Source organism: Arvicanthis niloticus, chromosome 5, assembly GCF_011762505.2.
Source record: "Arvicanthis niloticus isolate mArvNil1 chromosome 5, mArvNil1.pat.X, whole genome shotgun sequence".
Taxonomy (NCBI): domain Eukaryota; kingdom Metazoa; phylum Chordata; class Mammalia; order Rodentia; family Muridae; genus Arvicanthis; species Arvicanthis niloticus.
In genome coordinates this window covers 53,430,107-53,451,453 of record NC_047662.1, presented here as the reverse complement: position 1 = coordinate 53,451,453, position 21,347 = coordinate 53,430,107, and the positions used below count along the sequence as shown (strand labels likewise).

Below are 21,347 nucleotides of genomic sequence, written 5' to 3'. Positions count from 1 at the left end.
CGAGAAAGCAGGTGTGCAGACGTGATTCAAACATGGAAATCCGGCATGACTGCAGGCAAAGGCACTATAATCTTCCCATCTCTAAGAGCCTGCAGTAAGCTCGGCAAGCAGGAAAACTTGCCCTGCGCCAAAACCCGGATCCCAGAAGCCGGGCCTACCAACTCGGAGGCGGTTCTGCAGCCGGGAGTCCCGACCCGAGCTTGCGCTGAAGGCCAGGGCTCCCATTGGTCACAAGCCGTGGGGGAGGAGGAGACAGCGCGGAAAGGGAGGAGGGGACGCCTGAGCCTGTCCCTGCCCCCTCCGGCCCCTCCGCCTCGTGCGTGGTTACTATGCAAATTGCAGCGATTGCGGAAATAAACAAGGGGGTAGGGAGAGGAAAGAGGGGCTGCTGAAAGGATCGCAACTTCTGCAAAGTCTCTTTCAAGCACACCAGGCAAATCCAGAGAGAATGTGAGAAGCAGCCAGCTCGGGTTAGATTGGATCGCTTTCAAAGAGGAGAGAGAGAAAGAGAGAGAGAGAGAGCGAGCGAGCGAGACCGGACCGCGAGAGAGGGAGAAAGAGGGAGAGGGAGAGAGGGAGAGAGGGAGAGAGGCAGAGAGAGAGAGAGAGAGAGAGAGAGAGAGAGAGAGAGAGAGAGAGAGAGAGAGAGAGAGAGAGAGAGAGAGAGAGAGAGAGCTCTGCCATCCTTGGTAGAAGCCTTTTGATTTGGAGTTAAAAAAAATTATCCAAGAAGCTTGCAATTGGCCAGCAGCTTAAAAAAAAATCTCTTCCGGGTTTTCAACGGTTCCAAGTTTATTTAGCTATTTTTTTTAATGCAAAAAAAACAGAGACAAGCGATGAAGCAATTCGTCTGAGCATTTTAAAGTTTCTCACGTACTCTTTTTACATTGCAATGGTACGTGGTACATCTTAAACTTTCTATTTTACATTTATACGATATGCGTTATATAAACAACGGTAGAATGGTTATGCTTAATGGCTAAGACTTTAAAATTTTTCTAGCTTGAATATTCACTTAAGTGATTGCTGGGTAAATGTCTATTGTGATGGTTTTCTTTTAAAGATGCAGCTTTGTGGATGGTGTTTTTGTTACGTGCAGCAGAGATCGGGTTTCTTTTTCTTTTTCTTTTTTTTTTTTTTTCAGGATTTGAAAAAATTGCTGAGCTTAACAGATTTTTTTCCTCCTAGCGCTTGCTCCGTTCCAGAAAAGGGAGGAGGGGGAGGGGGGATCCTGTACGTGCTCTGCTCTGTTAAAGACGTCTGGCCTCTGCTGCAGTCAACCTAACCCGAAAAGAAATGTCTGGACCCGAGAATAATTGACTATTCGATCCTCTAATCAATGGGACAACATGCGAGACTGACAGAAGTTCTATCCAATCATGAGAAAGCTTGGGCATACAATGGTTCGTAATAGCCATAGGGGGCGGGGCAAAGGAGATCTGAAGTTCTCTGCAGTTCTGAAGGGGATGGTGTGTAGTTCAAGCTGTCAAAGATACTAGCGCTTCCGGATTTAACAATTACAATAGGAAAGATGGGTGGCATTTTTGGTGGTTGTTGTTGTTTTTAGTTTAAAGGAGAAAAAAGGCTGTTGGGGGAGGGGTTGCATGGATCCTATGTGGCTTTTAACTTTGCTCTTTTGGAAAATTCTGCTAGAGTAATATTTAACCTTGCATTAGTTGTTATTTTTAGCACTCAGGGAAGTTGGTAACTGGTAGAAGGAGCGGCGGTTTAGCTTCTTTGAGAAATATGTCTCAATTTGGGACTGCACTAAGTGCTTCAGAACTTCTCACTAATTCTTTTAGAATCTTTGATGTATCAAAGAAAGAGAATGCTTCCTAGGTAGATGGACAACTATCTATAGATTTGAAAAGGAGGAGGGAGGGACTGGATTTTCCTGAATTCTATCTACTGTTTCAGATTATGGTCAGTAGCAAGGAGCATATTAAGAACCGCCAAGTTCACATGTCTTTGTGTTATCACAACAACCCTACTGGCGGGTACATCCATGAAAGACAACTGACTCCTGTTAGCTGCAGTCTGGCCTCCTGTTCAAGTCCTTGCCATCTGCATGGTGGAAAACAGCTGCCTTAGTTTGTCTTGGAGATATAACGTGCAGCCTCAGGTTCAAATCTATCAACCCTCTCCTAATTCTGTAGGGAATACAAGGAAAGTAATATGGATCCTTTACTTTTGAATGTGGATTTAATTCTCATCCAACCATTTCCTGAGGCTTTGGGCCTTCCAGACAAACTTTGTTCAGACACTTGATGTGAAAACTCACTGTGTGCTCAATTTATCAACATGATTCAATTTGGGATTATATGGAATTAAGAGAAGTCTGCACACCAGTGACCAGCAAGTAAAAGAAAGATGCTGGGAAATACTAGTTAAGAGTTAGTCTTGGTGATAACTATAGAGCAAATGGTATTGTCACTTAGGGATCCTGGTCATTTTCACTACTTTGGGTATTAAAATCTAAATCACATTAATACAATTTCCTAACTAAATAGAAAGGAGAGGTATTTCAGATGTATGTAGAAGTGAAACTTTATTGACGTAATTTATACATCTAAGAGGATTTCACTAAAGCTGGCAAGGTAACGTTTCTGCAAATAAAACAGTAAATGCAAGGCTGGGCTCTGTGCCAGGCAGAATATGGATAGCAGAGAGCATGGCAGGAACCTCCTTTTTGCAAAGACAATCCGGGTTTCAAGGCAGCCTCCTACCACTTGCAGAATAAACGATTGGAGTAATATTTCCAATAAGGGTTTACCCTTTCTAACAATGGGTCATTTATATGATTGCAATAAACCAGTTTTCATATATCACCTGTGTTTTCTACACTCTCTTCTCCCTTCTCTTTGCCCCTCCCATCCCTCCCCCCTCTTCCCCAGATCTTCCTTCCTCTCCCTCTCTTAGTATCTCTGTGAACTCTAGACAAGTATTTACTTTTGCAACCTAGAAGAGAGGAGAAAGTTAGAAATGCTTTTTATCCCGGGTCTGTCCTCTGAGGAACATCTGTTTCTTTGTGTGTTTAAATTTATGCCTGTTGGAGAGAAAGTTACCAGAAGCCATTCTGTAACTGTAACTCTTCTACGGTATTTTTCTCAGTCTAGTTTGCAAAGGCTGTAGTTGGAACTGGGCTTTGTAGTGTTTCCCCCGCCTTCCACCCTCCTCCGGAGCGGGGGAGGGAGCGGGAGCTGGCACAGATAGGAGAGAAAGCAGGAGCGGATGTGGAGGGCTTTGGTGCTGAACTTGGATCCAGCCCTTGCCTAGAGGGCGCAAACAATCGTCCCATATCCAAAAGTCTTACGAAGGGCGCCAAAAGTTACTTAAGATAATATTGCTAACCGCAGAATGCTGGAAATCGCGGGCACATCCACTGCTGCAACAAAAGAAGTTTCTAAAGTGGAAATATCAGCATTCAATTACTTTCCCCCATTTAAAAAAAAGAAGACATGGCGACAGGCAGTTATTAAAAAAAATTCCCCTTGAGAATCAAAAGCAAAATTCTTTGCTGTTTTGAAAAGAGGCAGATGTGAAGTGTATCTATACACCAAAATAATAATAATAATCCAGTTTGGAAGTGAGCGTCCCCGGAGCACACACACGGGACAATAACTTGTCACTGTGCCTCAGTTACATGTTGGGTCCCTCAGCCAGAAACTTCTGTCGAGGAAACTTGGAGAGTCTTGAAGTTATAGATCCCAGCAAAGAGTTTCGTGGCCAGGAATGTTTCTCTAACTCCTCTTAGCTTGGAGGACATTTCTTCCTTACTGGAAGCCACGAGGAACCAAGGAAAGGCGGTCGCTTAGTTTGGGAAAATGGACGTCCTAACTAAAGGTTGAAGTCACTACTTTCCTTCAATCCTTAATATGTAATCGGAATAATATGTATTGCAAGAATATTCAAGAGCAGCGGGTGGGTGGGAAAGAATGGATTCTTGAGCATTAGCTTTATCTAAACGGACTAAAGAACAAACAAAACTTTACACTGCGGGCTGCCGCAGCAGAACGGTGTATTTGGCCTTCTCTAGTGGCATCCTTGCCCACCCGGAAAAAAAAAAAATCTGAATGAAAGTGATCATGCTGCTACACTCTCTTCTGTCGGGTGGGCATGTCTGCAGACTCTAGCCCTGTCACCTCCTCCAGGGAGCAGATCCCCAGTCTGTGTGCCAGTGTCGGAATCTGGGGAGTTTTAAAGAAGGGTTGGTAAATACAGAAGGCTGCAAAACTTCAGGAAGGGAAAGGAGGAGAAAATGAGAGTTTGGAGAAGACAGGTATACTTTTTCCTCCCCCTCTCGGAGAAAAGAGAGTCTAGAGAGAAAGTGTTAAGTTAAGGAAGAAAGAAAGAAAGAAAGAAAGAAAGAAAGAAAGAAAGAAAGAAAGACGGAAGGAAAGAAGAAAAGGAAAGCTGGAGGAGCAGGCTTGTTGGCAAGGTGCCAAACCCTAAAACCGCCCCCCCCCTCCTGCCAAAAGAATACTTTAGCAAACCTAAAATAATCGCAGGAAGCTCTTTTCCATCTTGAGAACTATTACCTGGGGGAGGGAAAAGTGGGGATCCACAAAACGCACCTTTCTAGAGTGTGTCTGGGGAACATGGACTCAGAGGTTAGCCCACGTCTAGTCCTGGGCTCCCATTTGGGGATACATATCCCTTTCCTAAGGGGGCGGGCGACCCTTTCACAGTTTTCCTTCTCAGTATACAGAAAAATGTCCCAGCGAAACCACTGTTGTTTCTGATGTGATAGAACTTTTGGGGGGACGTTTGTTTTCAAACCCACCAGCTCCTGAGTTCTGGGAGAGAAGAGCGGGTCGCTCATGACTCTCCGCTTTCCTTTCTCCAGACATCCCCCTCCCCCGCAATCTGGGGAATCTTTGGGGTGATCTTATTATTCCCCCCCCGCACCCAGATTCTGACTGCTATAGGGCTTTAGTTGTAAAGTTAGCAGGCTTTTGTGCATATTATCTCTGCCGACGACACTATTCCCACAGAAAGCTTCTCAGGAGAGATTACAATGCTTTGAGCTTTACCGCATTTCAGAGGAAGGGGGGAAAAGTTACCTAGAAGGTCTGATTTTTACAAGAAATTTGCATACATGCAAATGTACCGCGCGCCCTTCTCTGGGGTTCCTAGGGAGCCCACCCGGCGGCCCATAGGGGTGTGGGGCGCCCCGGACAAAGTTGCCCCAATCCTCTACCGACGTCCGCGAAGGGCTGCGGCGCGGGTGGGGGGGGGATGGGGAGGAGGAAAAGTAGTTTTGTTTGCTTAAGCACATCCTGTGGCAGCCTATAGCCGCCCGGAGGACACGCTGAAAAAACCGCTCCGCGCCGCGTTCCCGGGACCGCGCCGAGCTGGGCGGGGGCGGGGGCCGCGGGAGGCAGCGAGCGCGGAGCAAGCGGCTGGCGGGCGGGCGAGCGGGCGAGCGGGCGAGCGAGCGGGCGGCCGTGCAAGACTGGGGACCGGTGTCAGCTCCGCAGCCACCCCTCCCCCACCCGGCTCCCCCCACCCTACCCCACCCCACCCCACCCCCACCTCCACACACCCCCTCCTCCCCCCCCCCCCCGCGGCGGCGGCGCGAGCGGGCGGCGGCCGTGCGGTGCGGTACAGAACGCGGCGCAGGCGGGCGCGCGGGCAGCTCGCGGGCACCCGGCCGGCCGGCGCGGGAGCGGGAAAGGGTGCGCTATGCCTTTAACGCCCGCGTACAGTAGACAGTATAGTGGAGTGTAGGGAAACTCTAGGCGGGGTTAAAGTTCAGCGCGTGGAGCGGCAAGAGCGCTGGCTGCTGCAGTTGAGCCGAGTTGGAAATGTGAACGCAAGAAGCAGGCTTGATTTTTTTCCTCCCCCCCCACCATCTCCTAGCTCTCTCCTCCTCTCTCTCTCCCTCTCGCACCCACACTCACGCACACCTCCAGCCCGCACACAGACGTGCACGCACCCCCCGCCGCCCGGCAGTTATGTATTCTCCGCTCTGTCTCACCCAGGTAAGAAGCAGCTGCGGGGGGCGCGGGGCGGCGGTGTGCCTCGGCGGGAGCCGTGTCTGCGCGTGTTTCTGTGTGTGTGTGCGCGCGCGTGTGCGGGGGGTGGGGGCGGGGGGGGGCTGCAGCTTTAAGAAAGTAACTTTGTTTCCATGCGGGTGCATTCCTCCTGCTCGGCCATTTGTGTGGGCACATGGCTAATGGCGCCCTCTTATTAATGCGTTAATTAATATCGGGGCGCCGGACTGCGGAGCGCCGGGCTTTGCGGGCGGGCGCCCCGCACGTGTGTCCCCGGCTGCAGCCCCTGACACGCTGCAATCTGGACTCGGTGGCTGCGGCGCGGAGCGGAGCGCGGTGCCCGCGAGTCCTCCGCTTCCTTCCAGGGAGGGGCGGCTGAGCCCCCCGCAAGCCCCGCACGCCGGCTGCACCGGGGCGCCCCTGGCTGCCGGTGTCCTCCCGCGCCGCCGCGCCCCCCACCCCGCCGAAGCCCCGAACTCTTACTTTTGTTTTGTGCCAGCTTTGCGGGCCGCCCCGGGGCAGCGCCCCTCGGACGCGGCGGGCGGTGCGAGCCTTCGCTCGTGGGCTGCGTAGACGCACGCCCCGCGCCGGCCCGGGACCTTGCAGTCCTCGCCTCCTGCCCGCGACCCCCCAGGCGAAAGTTTCGGGGTCCGGCCGAGCCCACGCCGCGCAGGCCAGAGAGCCTCCGAGGCCGCGGGTCGGGCCGGGCCGGGCCGCTGCGGGCGGAGTGGGGCTCCGGCTCCAGGGCGAGCAGCGGCCAGGGCCGGATCGGCTGCCCGGCCGCCACCGCCGCCACCGCCTAGGCAAGTCCCGGGCGGCTCAGGCAGCAGGACCCCGCAACTTTCCCTGCAGCCCCACTCGCAGCGTGGGGCCTGGCGCCCCTCCGCCTGCCCCTCCTGCCCGAGCCTCCCAGCCCATCCCTCCCGGTCTAGTCTGCACCAGCAGCAAGGAAACACTGCTATTTTGCGGCTCGGGATCTGGTCCCGTTTGAATATATTATTTATTTTCTCTGACTAAAAGGCATAAAGTGTCAGAGTGATTTGCGCTAATTTTTCTCTTTAAGCACGAGTCTTTATATGGCTTTAAAACGTTGCACCCTGACCAGTAATCACCTCCATGAAGTTATATGCTTCGAGCACAAGGTTTCTTCACGACTCCCTCAAAACCCTGCTACTACTGTGTGCCTTCAAAGAGCTAGAGCTAACGGTTTACCGGGAATACTTTGGAAGGCTGGAAGTATCAATAGCTTTTCCTCTCCACTGTAGATTCTGGATTTATTTCTCATATGACTTCCCTTCTTACTGCAGTATCTAACAGTAATAACACTGGCTATTTGATCTCAGAAGACTCTTAAATGCATCTTTTATGTGGAGATGGTCTGTTTGGGATTTAGGCCTCACATTAATAATGGATAGCAGTTGTTTTAGTTATTGTAAAAGTCCCCCCCCCCCCCCCGCAACTTCCAAAGTTACTATTTTAGTAACTTGTGGAAGTATGGAATGAAACTTCTCCAACCACTTCTGGCAAGGTTCACAATTGCATATGGATAAGATGCAAAGTGTAAGATAATTTGAATGAATTATAGTCTGCAGTGAAAGTGCTGAGATTCAAAGGCTGAAATTCTAGCTGGCAAAAGTTTGCAACACATAGAACTTGTAGATAATACCAGCAAGCTGCAATGGCGAGAAAGACCCTCATGGACACAGCGTTGTCTTCTGGAGTGAGATTTGAAAAGATAAAAGTTCTGGTCGTGGGTTGTGTATTTCAGGAGCATACCTGCGAATCCATGCAGGCCTCAGGCACAGTCAGGTATTTAACAAAGTTAGCTTCTCTTGAGTTATTATCACGTTAAGAAAGTTTTTTTTCTTCCCCCTTACCCCCTCCTACACACTTGGCAGCTTTGATTGACGCATTCACTGGGCCTTCACACCACTAAGAGAAACGCTTATTTGGTGTAGCAGTTTGTGAAGAAAATGTACAATAAACAGGGAATAAAGGCTCATTTGTTTTATGAGAGGGTCTTTAAACGTTGATTTACAATTTATTTAACTTTCTGGAATATTTATAATACATTAGAGCCAGTTTCAGAAAGAGAAACTTGAGCCGTTTATTGCTCATTTAAAAAATAAAAAGATCCAGTAAGCATGGTGATAAATGTATGCTCACTGAAAGAGTGAACTCAGCTTGCTTGTGTGCACTTTGAAGGGGCTTTACCTTGAGAATGCTAGGCCTCTTCTTTTGATTGAGGATGGGCATATCACAACCTACTCTTGTACCTGCCTAAATACTGACAGTTCAGCAGAAATTTATGAGTAAGACTTTCAAAAAAAAAGAAGTAGTTTCCAGCACTACCACTATTCTGTGGCTCTTAAACTTGGCCTGCTTTCAAACAGATCCACATTTTAGATGCTGATTCAAAGTAATGCGGCTTTGAAGCAGGTCCACAGGTTTATTTCTACTAGTGGTCTGTAACATTCTCACTATGTATGTAAAATGCTACTTTTTTTCCCTCTTCAATATTTTTTTGAAACATTACACACTTTATGGTGTTTTATTCGGCAGCATGATCGATGAGGACACACTCCCCCCCCCCCCCCCAATCATTTATGCTTTCCTTGAACATTTCCTGTAATTTTTTTCCCTGTTTTTAAAAGTTTGGATGTTTGGGGAGATATTTCTGTCAATAAGTTGACTAAATATAGTTGTCATGTGAGTAAAGTTACACAAAGTGCTGTGTGCTTTTCTTTGCATCATAGAAACCTTCGGGGAATCATATATTATAAATACTTCTGTTGTAAAACTGGGGACGTAAACTGTCCATGCTGACTAGCTGACCTCACTCTCAGGATTTTTAATGAAGAGATATTATGGGCATTTGGTTGGCAGGTGAACGCAAAGCTTCTGAGCGTGAACTGATGTAGTTTGCAGTTTTTAAGAAGTATTCTGGGAGTATCTTTGGGCTAAGAGCCACAACTGTTTATTTAGCATGTTTATTATCATTAATAAGGTAAAGTCTTAGCACAGATATGTTATATTCAGAGCTATTTGCACTATAAAATGGATCTGAGTCTTCAAAATGAAAGCCTCCTTTTGGAGAAGGCTCACTGTGTAATTTAAAGTGGACTTCAGGGATTCTTTCCATAATGCCACAGAGTCATGGTCTCTAGTATATCCTGTGTACATCTGGATGTCAGTCAATATGAAATACATAAAGTTTATGTGCTTTAGAACATTTTAAGGATGAGGTCAGAATTTGGTAATGTTTAAAGCTTTGTGGTTTGGCATGCACCTTAGCGGATAAACTGCGACTTTTCTTCCAAAGGAGTAAAGATTCTCAAACATCACGCAGTTTTAAAATGCTAATGGCTTATGGTAAAGAATAATATAATTCTTGTATTTTGTTCTTTTATTCCCAACTTGAAGGATGTGCACATGTTAACCAAAGCATTATTATTTTTATTTTGAAAAAGACCAAGTTTCAAAAATGAACGTGAGCTATGGAGCCTAAAATTTGATCAGAAAAAGGAAAAAGACCGATTATTATAAAAATTAAATATTCATTATATTATCATACACTTACTTTAAAGAACCCTGTTATATGTAATGTTTACATTCTTGGTTAAAATCTGTAAAAAAAAATTGACAGATTTAACTATTAAAATATATTACCTTTAGTTTACATTTAAATGCTTAAATTTTTAATAATATTTTAGTAGTGATACTGCCTTTGGTATTACAATTTCGTGTATCTCAACAATATATATATGCAGGTTGCTATAACAAACATAAAAAAGAATATATTTTATATTTGTCCACCTTAACTCTTCTTAAGAAGTCACCAAATGTTCCTCTAGTTTCCTTATCTTCATTTATTTGAAAGTAAATAATTTATCTCAAGGGGCATTTGTGGCAGAAAGCCGTTATATAAAATTGGTGTGGTCTGGTTAGTCAAGAGTTGGGTGTTCTCTCTGAGCATTTGTGAACGTTACTGTGTAACTTTTTTTTTTTTTTTTAATTTTTATACTTGAATTTTCTAACCAGCATCAACATAAGAGTCACGTATTTTTTAAGAAAACCGGGTAGCAAAATTCAAATATTTTAAATTCAATTTTCTCTTCAAATTATCTGACTTCTGAAGAGCTCTGTAACGGTTTTCCTTGAGTATTCTGTTTGCTGATGGGAAAAAACCTGAAATATTATTTTTAAAAATGAGGCAATGTGTTTTGTGGGGCTGATGGCTTTTGAGGGCATTCTACAGTCCTATCAGCACACTAAATGTGTTCAGTTGCAAGAGTACTGTCACGGTGAGACACCCTGTTTACTCTCGGACATGGAGCTTTGCTTTGTTTGGTATGCGCCCCCCCCCCCCTTTTTGTTCTCTTCCCATAGTTCAGTAATGATTTCTTAGGCATAGATCTTTTATTTTAGCCAAATGAATACCAAATCTTCCCTTCTTTTCTGTAGAGACCTGATACATTTTTTTCCTAAAATTATTTTGATAAATTATCTGTAACTATAATATTCAGAAACATAATTAAGATATTACTAAAATACATGAGAGGCAGATCAGAGTCTATATGGACTCTTCAGAGAGAAAGCTATTGTTTTGACGGTAGAGATGGGTCCTAGACTTCTATAAACATTGACTGGCACCTGACTGTTTCGAATTTGCCAATCTGGCGGCCAGGCCTTGGCTGTCCTACAATTGGTGAGGTCAAGGCTGGGACAAAATTAGATATGGCCTCCTTGAAATAGGGTTAAAAGTATATATTTCTATAAAGATTTAGATACACGGCGCTTGCTGTGTAAAGGATTTGGGAAGTAGGCCGCACAATAGAATGTACCAAAATGTTTAAAAATGCTTAGCAACGTTTCCCTTTCAGATCATAACCCATGGTACTGAGAGTGGATTCCCCTTCCCCTGGTTGCCCTTAGGGATTTTGAGTATGGTTTTTAAAGGTAATATAATACTTGGACCACATTTCATCTGAAATGAGGTATTTCTTTAGGGCAAGTCCCAGAGGCAAGTTGTCTCATTTTGTGTTGGTCGTATTCGTAGTTTTGTTTTTATTCTTCTTCCTAGGATGAGTTTCATCCTTTCATTGAAGCACTTCTGCCCCATGTCCGCGCCTTCGCCTACACATGGTTCAACCTGCAGGCCCGAAAGCGAAAATACTTCAAAAAGCATGAGAAGCGCATGTCGAAAGAAGAGGAGAGGGCCGTAAAGGATGAACTGCTAAGTGAGAAGCCTGAGGTCAAGCAGAAGTGGGCTTCCCGACTTCTGGCCAAGTTACGGAAAGATATCCGACCCGAGTACCGAGAGGATTTTGTTCTTACAGTTACAGGGAAAAAACCTCCATGCTGTGTTCTTTCCAACCCAGACCAGAAAGGCAAGATGCGGAGAATTGACTGCCTCCGCCAGGCAGATAAAGTATGGAGGTTGGACCTCGTCATGGTGATCTTGTTCAAAGGTATTCCGCTGGAAAGTACTGATGGCGAGCGCCTTGTAAAGTCTCCACAGTGCTCTAATCCAGGGCTCTGTGTCCAGCCCCATCACATAGGGGTTTCTGTAAAGGAACTCGATTTATATTTGGCATACTTTGTACATGCAGCAGGTAAGTGTAACGGGAAGAACCCTTTCTACTTTCTTGTGTGTGTCTTCTTCTGATGGCCTCTGAGAATGCTGAACCATTCCCAACCTCCCCATGTTGCAAACTTAGAGCATCCAGCCAGTGAGGTTTCAGAGGTAAAACAGAGTCAAAACTGCTTAAACAACCTGCTGCCCCTGTCTGAGGTGCCACCCTCATTCAGGTATAAAAAGCAAAGCCCTCAGAATTCCCACTCAGGTCACTTATGGTAAGTAATGCTGTCGGAGGGCTTGGGGAAAGTTGTGGTCATGTCTTTTTTTTTTTTTTTTTTTTTTCAAGTCATGGTAAGAGGCTCACGATGACCCGCGTAATAAAGAGTAGCTTTTAAACTGGATTGTGATCTTATGAAAATACATTTAGTTTGTTGTTAGCTGCTTTTCTGTTGGGACTGTTTTCAACCTTCTGAGGCGTCTTGCAACCCCTGCCAAGTAAGAAGTTGGAGGTAAGGTTCCTATCGAAATGCTGGTCACTTATGAAAGAAAGATAATCACATTAATATACAAGCTTAGCAGCTTCGTGTGTGGGAGCTCTCAGTGTTCTTTCAAATGGCTGAAGGAACCCAATCAACTAAATTCTAAGCAAGTGACAGAGGGGTTAATATTAAATGTGACCAGCTGGCATAGCCCGTCTGAATGCATTGAGAAATCGCTATTGGTAATTGATCCATCGACCTACGTTGATTTGTATGAGATTCACTATTGATTTTGAGACATGTCTTTTCCGGAGCGTGTTTTAGAATTTGGAAGAGCCTTCAGGAATCAACTGTTGAGCGCTGGGTGAAATACTGCAGCTTTACTTTGTTCTTTTCGTCTTGTTTTAGACAAAGGCTCATTGTGTTACGTGAAAGCTCAGGTCTTGTGTAACTTGTTGACTTTTTATATGTACATATCAGTCTTGCTGGATTGCCTTCATGGCAGTTGCTCAAGCCAGATGGGAGAAAGAAAGTTGTGGAATCCAACCAGTGATTTGTTTAGGAGCGCTCTTGTTCTCTCTCTTTCTCTCTGTGTCTCTGTCCCCATTTCTCTCTCTTTATCGTGCATATACATACACACCAGACACACACAATGAAGAGAAAAAGATACTGCCAGCAATGTCGGCACTATTTTGCAAAAGATTCTTAAAATAAAAAACAAAAATCAAAAAACAAACAAACAAACAAACAAAACTTTCAAAGAACTCGGCTAACATTCCACTCTCTGTTTTTTTCAATATATGATTTTGAAAGAGAACTTTTGTTACCCATCTGTCCTTACTTAAGAAACTGGAGAAATTGACTTTGCAAGCCTGTCACATCATCATTTGTGTTTGGTTGGCAGGGGCTAGATGTGTGTTTCAGAGGATGTGCTCGGAAAACGTTTCAAATAGTTGGGCTTTTGAAAATGTATACTTGATTATAAGGCATGCCTGTTGCTTTAGCCAGTCCTAGGCAGCAGAAGTTCTAAATAGTAACAAGTGGCCTTTCCTTAACCCTCCTTAACCTTGCTATTCATTTTTCTTGTCTATAGTAAAAGCAAAGTCAAAGGATTTTTTTCCTTCTTCATTATTTGTATGTGTTAAGTGCCTGAGGGTGTTCCCAGTGCTTTCTTAGTATACTCTTTACATTGGGTATTTATCTTTACCTATTTAAGAGAAGGCTTTATTAATGAGAGTGAATGTTCTAATGGGGCAACTTAGAAACTTGAGAATGCCAACGGTTGATGCAGCATGTGTGTACTTCCTACAGAAAAGAACAAAATGGAAATAAATGTCTGTGAGTTTCTGTCAGTTTGAGCAAGACCCTCTCTGGGCTTTTAAGTAAAGCATTTCTCTGAGAATCTCAGGGAAACTACCTTTAAAGACATTTAGCTGTCTTGCTCTTCCCATTCCCTGGTTTACCTTTCTCGGTTGGTGGGTTATTATTGTGCCGATGCTTCTTCCTTGCTTGGCTGGTAAGATGCTGCTGTAATACCATTTGGGAGGTTGCTTAGGAAGGTTTGCATTCTTACAGCTTATGAAAGATTTATTGACAGCCACATGGATCAGACTACCTTCAGTTTGGTGCTCCTCATGTATCCCAGAATCCCTCCTCAGGCCTGAATACCAGCCAAATGCCTGGCCATTGGCTTCCAGAGCACCACAGTAATGGCTGCCCTTGTGCCGGCAACAGAGGCCTTGCAAAAAGAAAGTAGTAAAGGCCTTTCATCAGAAGATATTTCAAATCTGACTTAAGATATTTTGAAATCTCTTATTTGTGGAAGAGAAGCTGCCAAGGCCAATATGAGGTAGATTGGTCAACCTATGTACAGCTGACTTGACAAGTATCTGTTATGATGCGGAAGCTTTGTAAACACTAAACAATGTTTTTACCTCCTTAAAAGTTTTGAGAACTTGCCAATACTGGCAAGAAGCAGAGACTCTGAAGCGTGCTTCCCAATGCATGCCAAAACCGTTGTGGCCTTTGCACCTGTAATGCATTTTTATTTTCATTTCTTTGAAAATGTTCTTTTTTTCCCTTCCAAAATGCCTCCTCTCCTCTACATAGCCACCAAACTGAGATTTTTTTTTTCTTTTTTAAAATATGCACATTGATTATAACTTCATGTACTGGCTGCTTTTTTTTTTTTTTTTTTGTCAAAACATTAAAATGTGAAAACTGGAAGCAAATGCATAATCAAATATTTGTTAAAAGCAGAGGTGATTTTTTTTCTTAAGGCTTAGATATAATAAAAGCCAGTGCTTTCACCAAATCCTTAAGTCTGGTGGTATTAGAACTGTGTGAATTTTGTGGCAGATACACAGTAAGAAGCAGAGTGAAAGTAAGTGATTCCATGAACCTGAAACTTTCCTCTTGTCTATAAAATAACAAAACCATTTTATGTCTTTAATTTGGATTCTATTTGAATTGTCTTTCCCGTGTATCATATGATGACTTGGTAGTATTATGGTATCATGACAAATGGTTTTCTTTGTGGGCGTGTGACAGTAAAGCTAACTTATGACCAGCCTTTACCAGATGATCTGTATCAGAATCTACAATATACCCGGCACGTGGCAAGGTCACAATTTAAGTTGTTAAGGTCATAACCTTAGCCACCAGGCATTTGACCTTTTAGATAAAGTTAACCTTTGTTCATTAGTAGGCACTCAACCGAGAACTTTCTGGAGAGTTTTTTCTTTCCTTCTTCCTTCCTTTCTCTCTTTATTATTTTTTCTTTTTTTGAAACTGCTCCTGTATAACTCTGGAAATGTAATCATATTGTAAAGGTTCTGTTAAGTTAGTTAAATTTTGCTTAGAGGTTGGACTTTTAAAAGGATTTCTTTCGTGGATAGAGGTAGATCGCTTTACTTATGACATAAAATGATAATCACTGTTTATGTTTGGTGTTACCTTGTGAGGTAGTGCAGCAGCTCTGAGATAGTCTTTACTGGTGGTGACACTTAAAATCTACAATTAAACAAATGGAATTATGTTTACTTCAACAGAGGCCCTTGCTAATTTGCAGGTGGCAATGGGCCCAAAGCCGAAGCCCACTGAGCTACTGTCACTTTTTAAAGGTGAGGACTTTTCTAAGATTGCAAGTATTTTTTAGCTGTCTTAAAAATCCACTTGGAAAGATTAAGTGACCGAGATTGTCAGCAAATTGCTCCAACTGCTAATTAGCCAATGACAAAGGAACCAATGGCATCCCAATGGTGGTGCAAGTCCGTGTGAGGTTTAAGACAGAGAATGAACACTTGTGCAGTGGAACCTTTTGGCACAGTGGCTACTGGTTGGTCTGCTTCTGCCCTCACAGGAAGAGCTGTTTCAGTGTCCCAGCAGCTTGGTACCCATCCTGTTACCTGCAGGGCAGGATTGCTCATCCCCACGTCCCCTGTACTGAATTGTTCCTATGATTATGCTCTCAATAACACTCATTTTAAGTTGCAACTCTGCTAGTCTGCCTATGATGAGCCACGTGTTTCCATTTCAGCCAAAAGAGGAGCTATTCCCATTCAGGTGCATGTTGGTTTTATTTTGGCCTCGTGACTGCCATTCCTTCATATAGTACTAGAGAAAACCATGATCTTCAGATAGACCAGATGGTTCTGTTGACAGATTGAGAATTCACTTCCTACTGCTTCAGAGCAGGTGTAAGCAGGGGAGTGCCTGTGAGTGTGTGCTTTGTGTGCGTGTGTGCACACCCAGGCTGCACCCAGACTGCTGCTTAAGCAGTAGCAATGATTTCAGTAGTATCCGAAAGATACAATTTTTAAGTTTGTAGTAATTACACATAAGGTTATAGTGCATATAAAATAATTTTAAACATTAAAAACAAGTCACATTATTTTGTTATATTTTATAATTCTATGTCTAATTTTTATAAAATGCACTATCGTTTAGGTGACTTAGCACATTTGTTAGAGGGGGCTTTGCATTTCTAACATATTCAGCATGTTCTGCTGGCAAGTATATGTGTATATGTGATGTGAATATGTGTTTATATCCAAGACTAAGGCTGTACATATATAATTAAACTTCTTAAGAAGCTTAACTCCCTAGCAGAAACTTATGCACATAGTTCCTGTGATTTGTGGTGATAAAGTATGTTTGGAAAATGAGAAGATAAGACTGATTAATATATGGTGATACTTAAAATTGAGACCTGTCCTATAACACAAATTCCAATCCTGACCTTAAGCTAAATTCTTGGTAAATTTTTTCTTTTATTAATATATTGTAAATTATTGATACATGTTTTATCTCTTAACTCCATAAAGGTAGTTTTTAGCAACCAACGAACTTGAGAATAAATATGACTTTTAAAGCTTTAAGTGGGCTCTGCAGTAACCTGAGGATAGTAACGATATCCCTTTCCTTGAGTGTAGTAACAAAATCCGATGGTTAGGACGTAGTAAAAAGGATGGAAGTTCAAAGGCAGAGCTCTCACAGGAACGTGGAGCAAAAGTTGGTTGGGAGGAAGCCTTTGAATGGAGGTCAGTTTGTTTATGGCTAAGAGGTTTGACTGTGTCGGTTAGAAAATTTCCCAATGCCATTGGCATGGTTTGCCTGTCTTCCTTCCCACCCCGTGATGAATGGCATTCATTTAAACCTATTTAGGGCTAGTGTGGGAGAAACCACAGCTTTTGTTGTGGTCAGTGCTGTACACAGTAGGACTGGGCTAGTGTGGGAGAAACCACAGCTTTTGTTGTGGTCAGTGCTGTACACAGTAGGACTGGGTTAGTGTGGGAGAAACTACAGCTTTTGTTGTGATCAGTGCTGTACACAGTAGGACTGGGTTAGAGCCTGGAGCTGCTTCCAGAGGATACAGAGCAGCCTGTCAGTTTTTTAAACCTCTTACAGATACAACTGCTCCTAAATGTCAATATAGATGGTTGAAACAATGCTGAGGATTACAAGAGAAGGAAAACATGCAGATAATATGCTAAAGTCTAGTTTTGTGCCATTCCTTTAGTAATTTCTCTATCGTTATTTAGAGATGAGAACTTACATTAAAAAAATACTATAAATTGTAAACCATTGTGGGATGGGGGAGAAGAGAAGGAAGCCAGGTGGAGGAGGAAAAGTACATATAAACAGGCGTGCATTGTTATGGGAAATGTTAAACCATAGACTTAATTGCAAGTGGATATACTCTGAAGGCGTTTTAGCCTCTGCAGCGATTGTAAAGGCTCTCAGGCAGGAGGATGTCAAGTAAAGATGTTTATCATGCATAATTCTACTTCTTTTATTTTGTATAATTAATTTGAGACAAAATTGTTACTTGTAGCTTTAGAAGGTTCAGTTCAAAACTTTAGAAAGGAATGTTTCACAAAGACTTCTGGAGTTTAGGCTTCCAGTTAGGGACTCTAGGAGTCACAGCATGGCAAGGATACTGTGGACATGCTTCTGGTGTCTGTTGATTTCCATTCTGTAACTCACAGTGCCTCCTGGCCACCTTCAGGCTCTCTCTCACTGATGCAATGGCAGCCCACACATTATAGCTCCAGACTCCTATGTCTCTGAGCTCGACAGGATTTTTTCACTTCTATTTAAGTAGAAGTGATGTTTCCCCTTTTGTCCCCCACACCCCATATTGGAGAACACATTCTTTTTTGTTCTTGTTGTTGGTTTTTTTTTTTTTTTTTTTTTTTTTTTTTTTTTTTTTTTTTTTTTTTTTTGTTACTGAAGTGTTTTAGCTAATGGAATTAGTTCATCCAACACTGTTCTGGTTAAATAAACATGGGTTTGGAGGCAAAGAATGCTAAGTCCAGCAAATGGTAAAGGCAGCAACTCTACAGCAGAAAACAGCATGTTCTGTTTGCAGAGGAAGCTACCTAAGACATAACAAAAGGAAAAAAGCCCTTCCCATCTATGTGCCTTGCCACTTTTTGGTCTTCTTTGAGCTGTGTAACACGTTGCCAACCCGGCAATGATTAGGAGGGAGGGCCATGGTGACTATGAATTGAAGTAGAATTAGTTGAACATCTCTGAGAAGTTTCCGTCTTTTTATGTCTTTCAAATGTCTACCACCTAACCTGGTGGTAGACATTTGCAACCCACATCAACTGAGAGTACAGGTACAGAGTCTGAAGGAAAGGAACAACTTAGCATGTCTGAGCCACGGCCAGGTGACACTATGCTGAGTTCACCTTATACTTAGCTTGCTCTTTTAAACTTCATTTTATTTTCCCAGTGCTGGTCATCGCCACGTAGCTAGGCTAGTGGCCTACCCCAGACTTCTCCCTGTGCTCACCCACCTTCTTCTCTTTTCCTTGTCTCCTTCTATTCCTCTTTAACTCTTTCCTCACACTGGTATCCTAAGTAACAAACGCAGAAGAGCAGCCTGCAGCAGCAGTGCTTGCTCAGGGTGACATCCAGGCGGGTCTGCTGATGCCAAAATCATTGTTTTAAAAGACATCTAAACCTCCCTTTTGCCATCTTCATAGCTTGTGTCTCTGTAAAGGCTCCATTTAAGCAAAGTCACAGAGCTAAACTGTTGAAATAGAAACCTTTTCCTGGAGACCTCTTCCTTCACAGTCCAATCTTAGCCATAGAAGAGACTAAGTTGATTAGGAGAAAAATTGTTTCTTGTCAGTGTTGTGGTCAAAATTCTGAAGTGATTTATTAAGAAATAAGTCACTTTTAGGATGGTGAAGTGAATAAATGTATTTTGAAACAGGTTTAAAATAATTTATTTTTTAAAGATACAGTTAGATTAATAAATTGTAGATACTTTCAGATGGCATTGAATATTAAACCAAATATTACCTAAAAATTAATTTTAAAACATTTATATGCAATTTTGACATATATGTACAAGGAATAATATTTTAAACCTGTAATGATTTAATTTTAAAGTAAAAAAAATTGTTTTGCTTTGAAATTTGCCTTTGGTTTTATGTCAATATTATAAAAGAAAGCAAAAATCATGTTTCAAAAGAGGAATTTTATTACTTTGAGTTTTAAAAATTAAAATAGAAAAATATAAAAACAGAGATGATTGATTTTAATGCCCTTATTTTAATTTTTGAAACTTAGACAAGATTTTTATTTTCCAGGCTCAGAGAACACTTTTTTGAGATATGTTTTTCTGTGTAGCCCTGGCTGTCCTGGAACTCATTCTGTAGACCAGGGGATTAAAGGCATGTACTGCCATGCCCAGACAAGATTAGTTCTTAATAATTTCAGTGTAAAACCTAAAACCCACACAACATGAATCTTACCACTGTAAATAGAATAAAAAGACCCACCACTATAATTTATACCACATTGGTTCTTTGTACATATTAATTCTTCTAAGGTGTATTTAAATCAGCTTCTGACTTAAACTTTTATTAAATAAAACAGAAATATCACTCTTTTTCCCCCTATGAGACAGAGTCTCACTGTGTAGCCCCGACTGGCCTAGAACTTGTTGATTTAGGCAAAGCTGAAGTCACGGAGATCTGCCTGCCTCTGACTCCCAAGTGCTGGGATTAAAAGTGTGTGTCATCATGTCTAGCTTGAAATACTCTATAAATTAAAAAGATGATTACTAAGCTGGGTATGGAAAATCAGTCCTGTTATTTCAGCATTCTTCAGGCTGAGACAGGAGGATTGCTAGCTTGGGTATAGAACTAGGTCCTCTCTTAAAAGGTCAAGAAAGAGAGGAGGGGGCTTTTTTAAAAATTCTGTGAAACTAAAGCACCTGCCATGTTAGGCTGCTGTCCTTGAGGCTGTTGTCTGAGTGACTTTATTCTGTTCTGAAGTCTTGCTAGCCCAGGACTGGGTAGCATATTACCATCATGCTATTGGAGAAGGTATCCACAGTAAGTCACACAGCTTGTTCTGGATAGGAATATTTGGTAGGGAAAGGTATTTGCCAGTAAGTAACAGGGACAGAGTAAAGTGAAGTAACATAAGAACTACAGTGTCAGTATTTGCTGTCTTTTGAAAATCCGAGGCAAATTTCTTAATATCAGAAATTTGAAGCCATCTTACCTGTGTTGATGTGTGGGTCCCTTCTCCTGCTGGAAGCATTTACAGTTATGCATATTTTAATCTTAAAGGGATTACCTATCTAATTTTAAGTTCCTGCACAAAATGATTATTGTACATACAGGATTCCATATTGTTCCTTTCAAATCTTTTCTTGACTTGCAAAGAAGCTGACATAAAAGGCCTTAGGATGACAAACTCCCATCAAGTTTTATGAAAGTGTTGATTGCAGAAGAAGCCAGGTTAAAAGAGGGCCATCAACAGCACCAAAGAGTTGCAATGACCTGGCGTTCTCCTCTAATGCCATTGAGGAACATTCTAAATGAGTGTGGACTAGGGTCCCATCAAAGTGTGCTAGAAAGTATTAGATACAGTGTGTCTGCACATGTACCTCTGCAGCTCACTATTGCACTATTGTGTGGGTCCTGTTATAATAGCACATTAACATTAAATATCACGGATATCCTTTATGCTGATGCTTTTATTTACTTATTTATTTTTATTTTTTTGATTTTTGAGACAAGGTTTCTTCGTGTAGCCTTGGCTGTCCTGGAACTGGCTGTGTAGACTAGGCTAGCCTGGAACTCAGATCTGCCTGCCTCTGCCTCCTGAATACTAGGACTGAATGCTTCGCCATCATGTCTGTCATATGCTAGTGGTTTTCATTTCTAATAGTATGGTTTTAAAATTTTGTCCATGGAAAATTATGTACCCAAGAGTATGTTTGCAATATTAAGTTATTTAAGACTGAAGCGCTTGACCAAGAATTCTAGGTGAGAATTTGGCTGCAGCTTGTTTGCATGAAAAATGCTTGTGTCTTTGTAGGACTGTGACAAGGACTTTTGCATGGGTGTGCATCATATAAGATTAGTGAGTTCCTGAAATTGCTGCTGGATTCACTTAGTCGGCCTCCCTTCACTTTTTGTAAATGGTAGAGAGGTTTTTGTTTTATGTCGTAGTTTCCAGTAACTTCTGACAATGGAGTCTGTGTAATGTTGCTGTGTGACTGGGTAACATTGCCATGTGTATTTGTAAGGAACGACAGTCATTGTGGGACTTTATGACCTATCAATAAGTGTCAAGGACTTTTATTAGAATTTATTCTTAATGTATCTTCAAAAATAACTTCCATCACCTTTTTCAATCAAGAGGTATAGTGCTCTGGGCTGGTGAGATGCTCAAAGTCTGGTGACCTGTTTGATCCCTGGAACACTCACAGAGAACTGACTTCCCAAAGTTGTCCCCTGACCTCCACACCTGTGCCAT

General features: G+C 42.7%; 1 protein-coding gene across 4 annotated transcripts in view; it reads left to right on the top strand.

Moving 5' to 3' along the window:
• The first annotated feature begins 376 nt into the window (after window positions 1–376).
• Nfia (nuclear factor I A) overlaps window positions 377–21,347 on the top strand; it is a 345,833-nt gene continuing 324,862 nt past the window's right edge. Inside the window, exons 1-2 of one of the 4 annotated variants that reach the window (XM_034504122.2) lie at window positions 377–895; window positions 11,080–11,611. In XM_034504122.2, the coding sequence (XP_034360013.1) occupies window positions 893–895; window positions 11,080–11,611 (535 nt within the window). In that variant the 5' untranslated portion in view covers window positions 377–892. Of the gene's footprint in view, window positions 896–5,579; window positions 5,985–11,079; window positions 11,612–21,347 lie in introns of those variants that run through there. The other 3 variants (XM_034504120.2, XM_034504123.2, XM_034504124.2) reach the window with 3 other exon arrangements.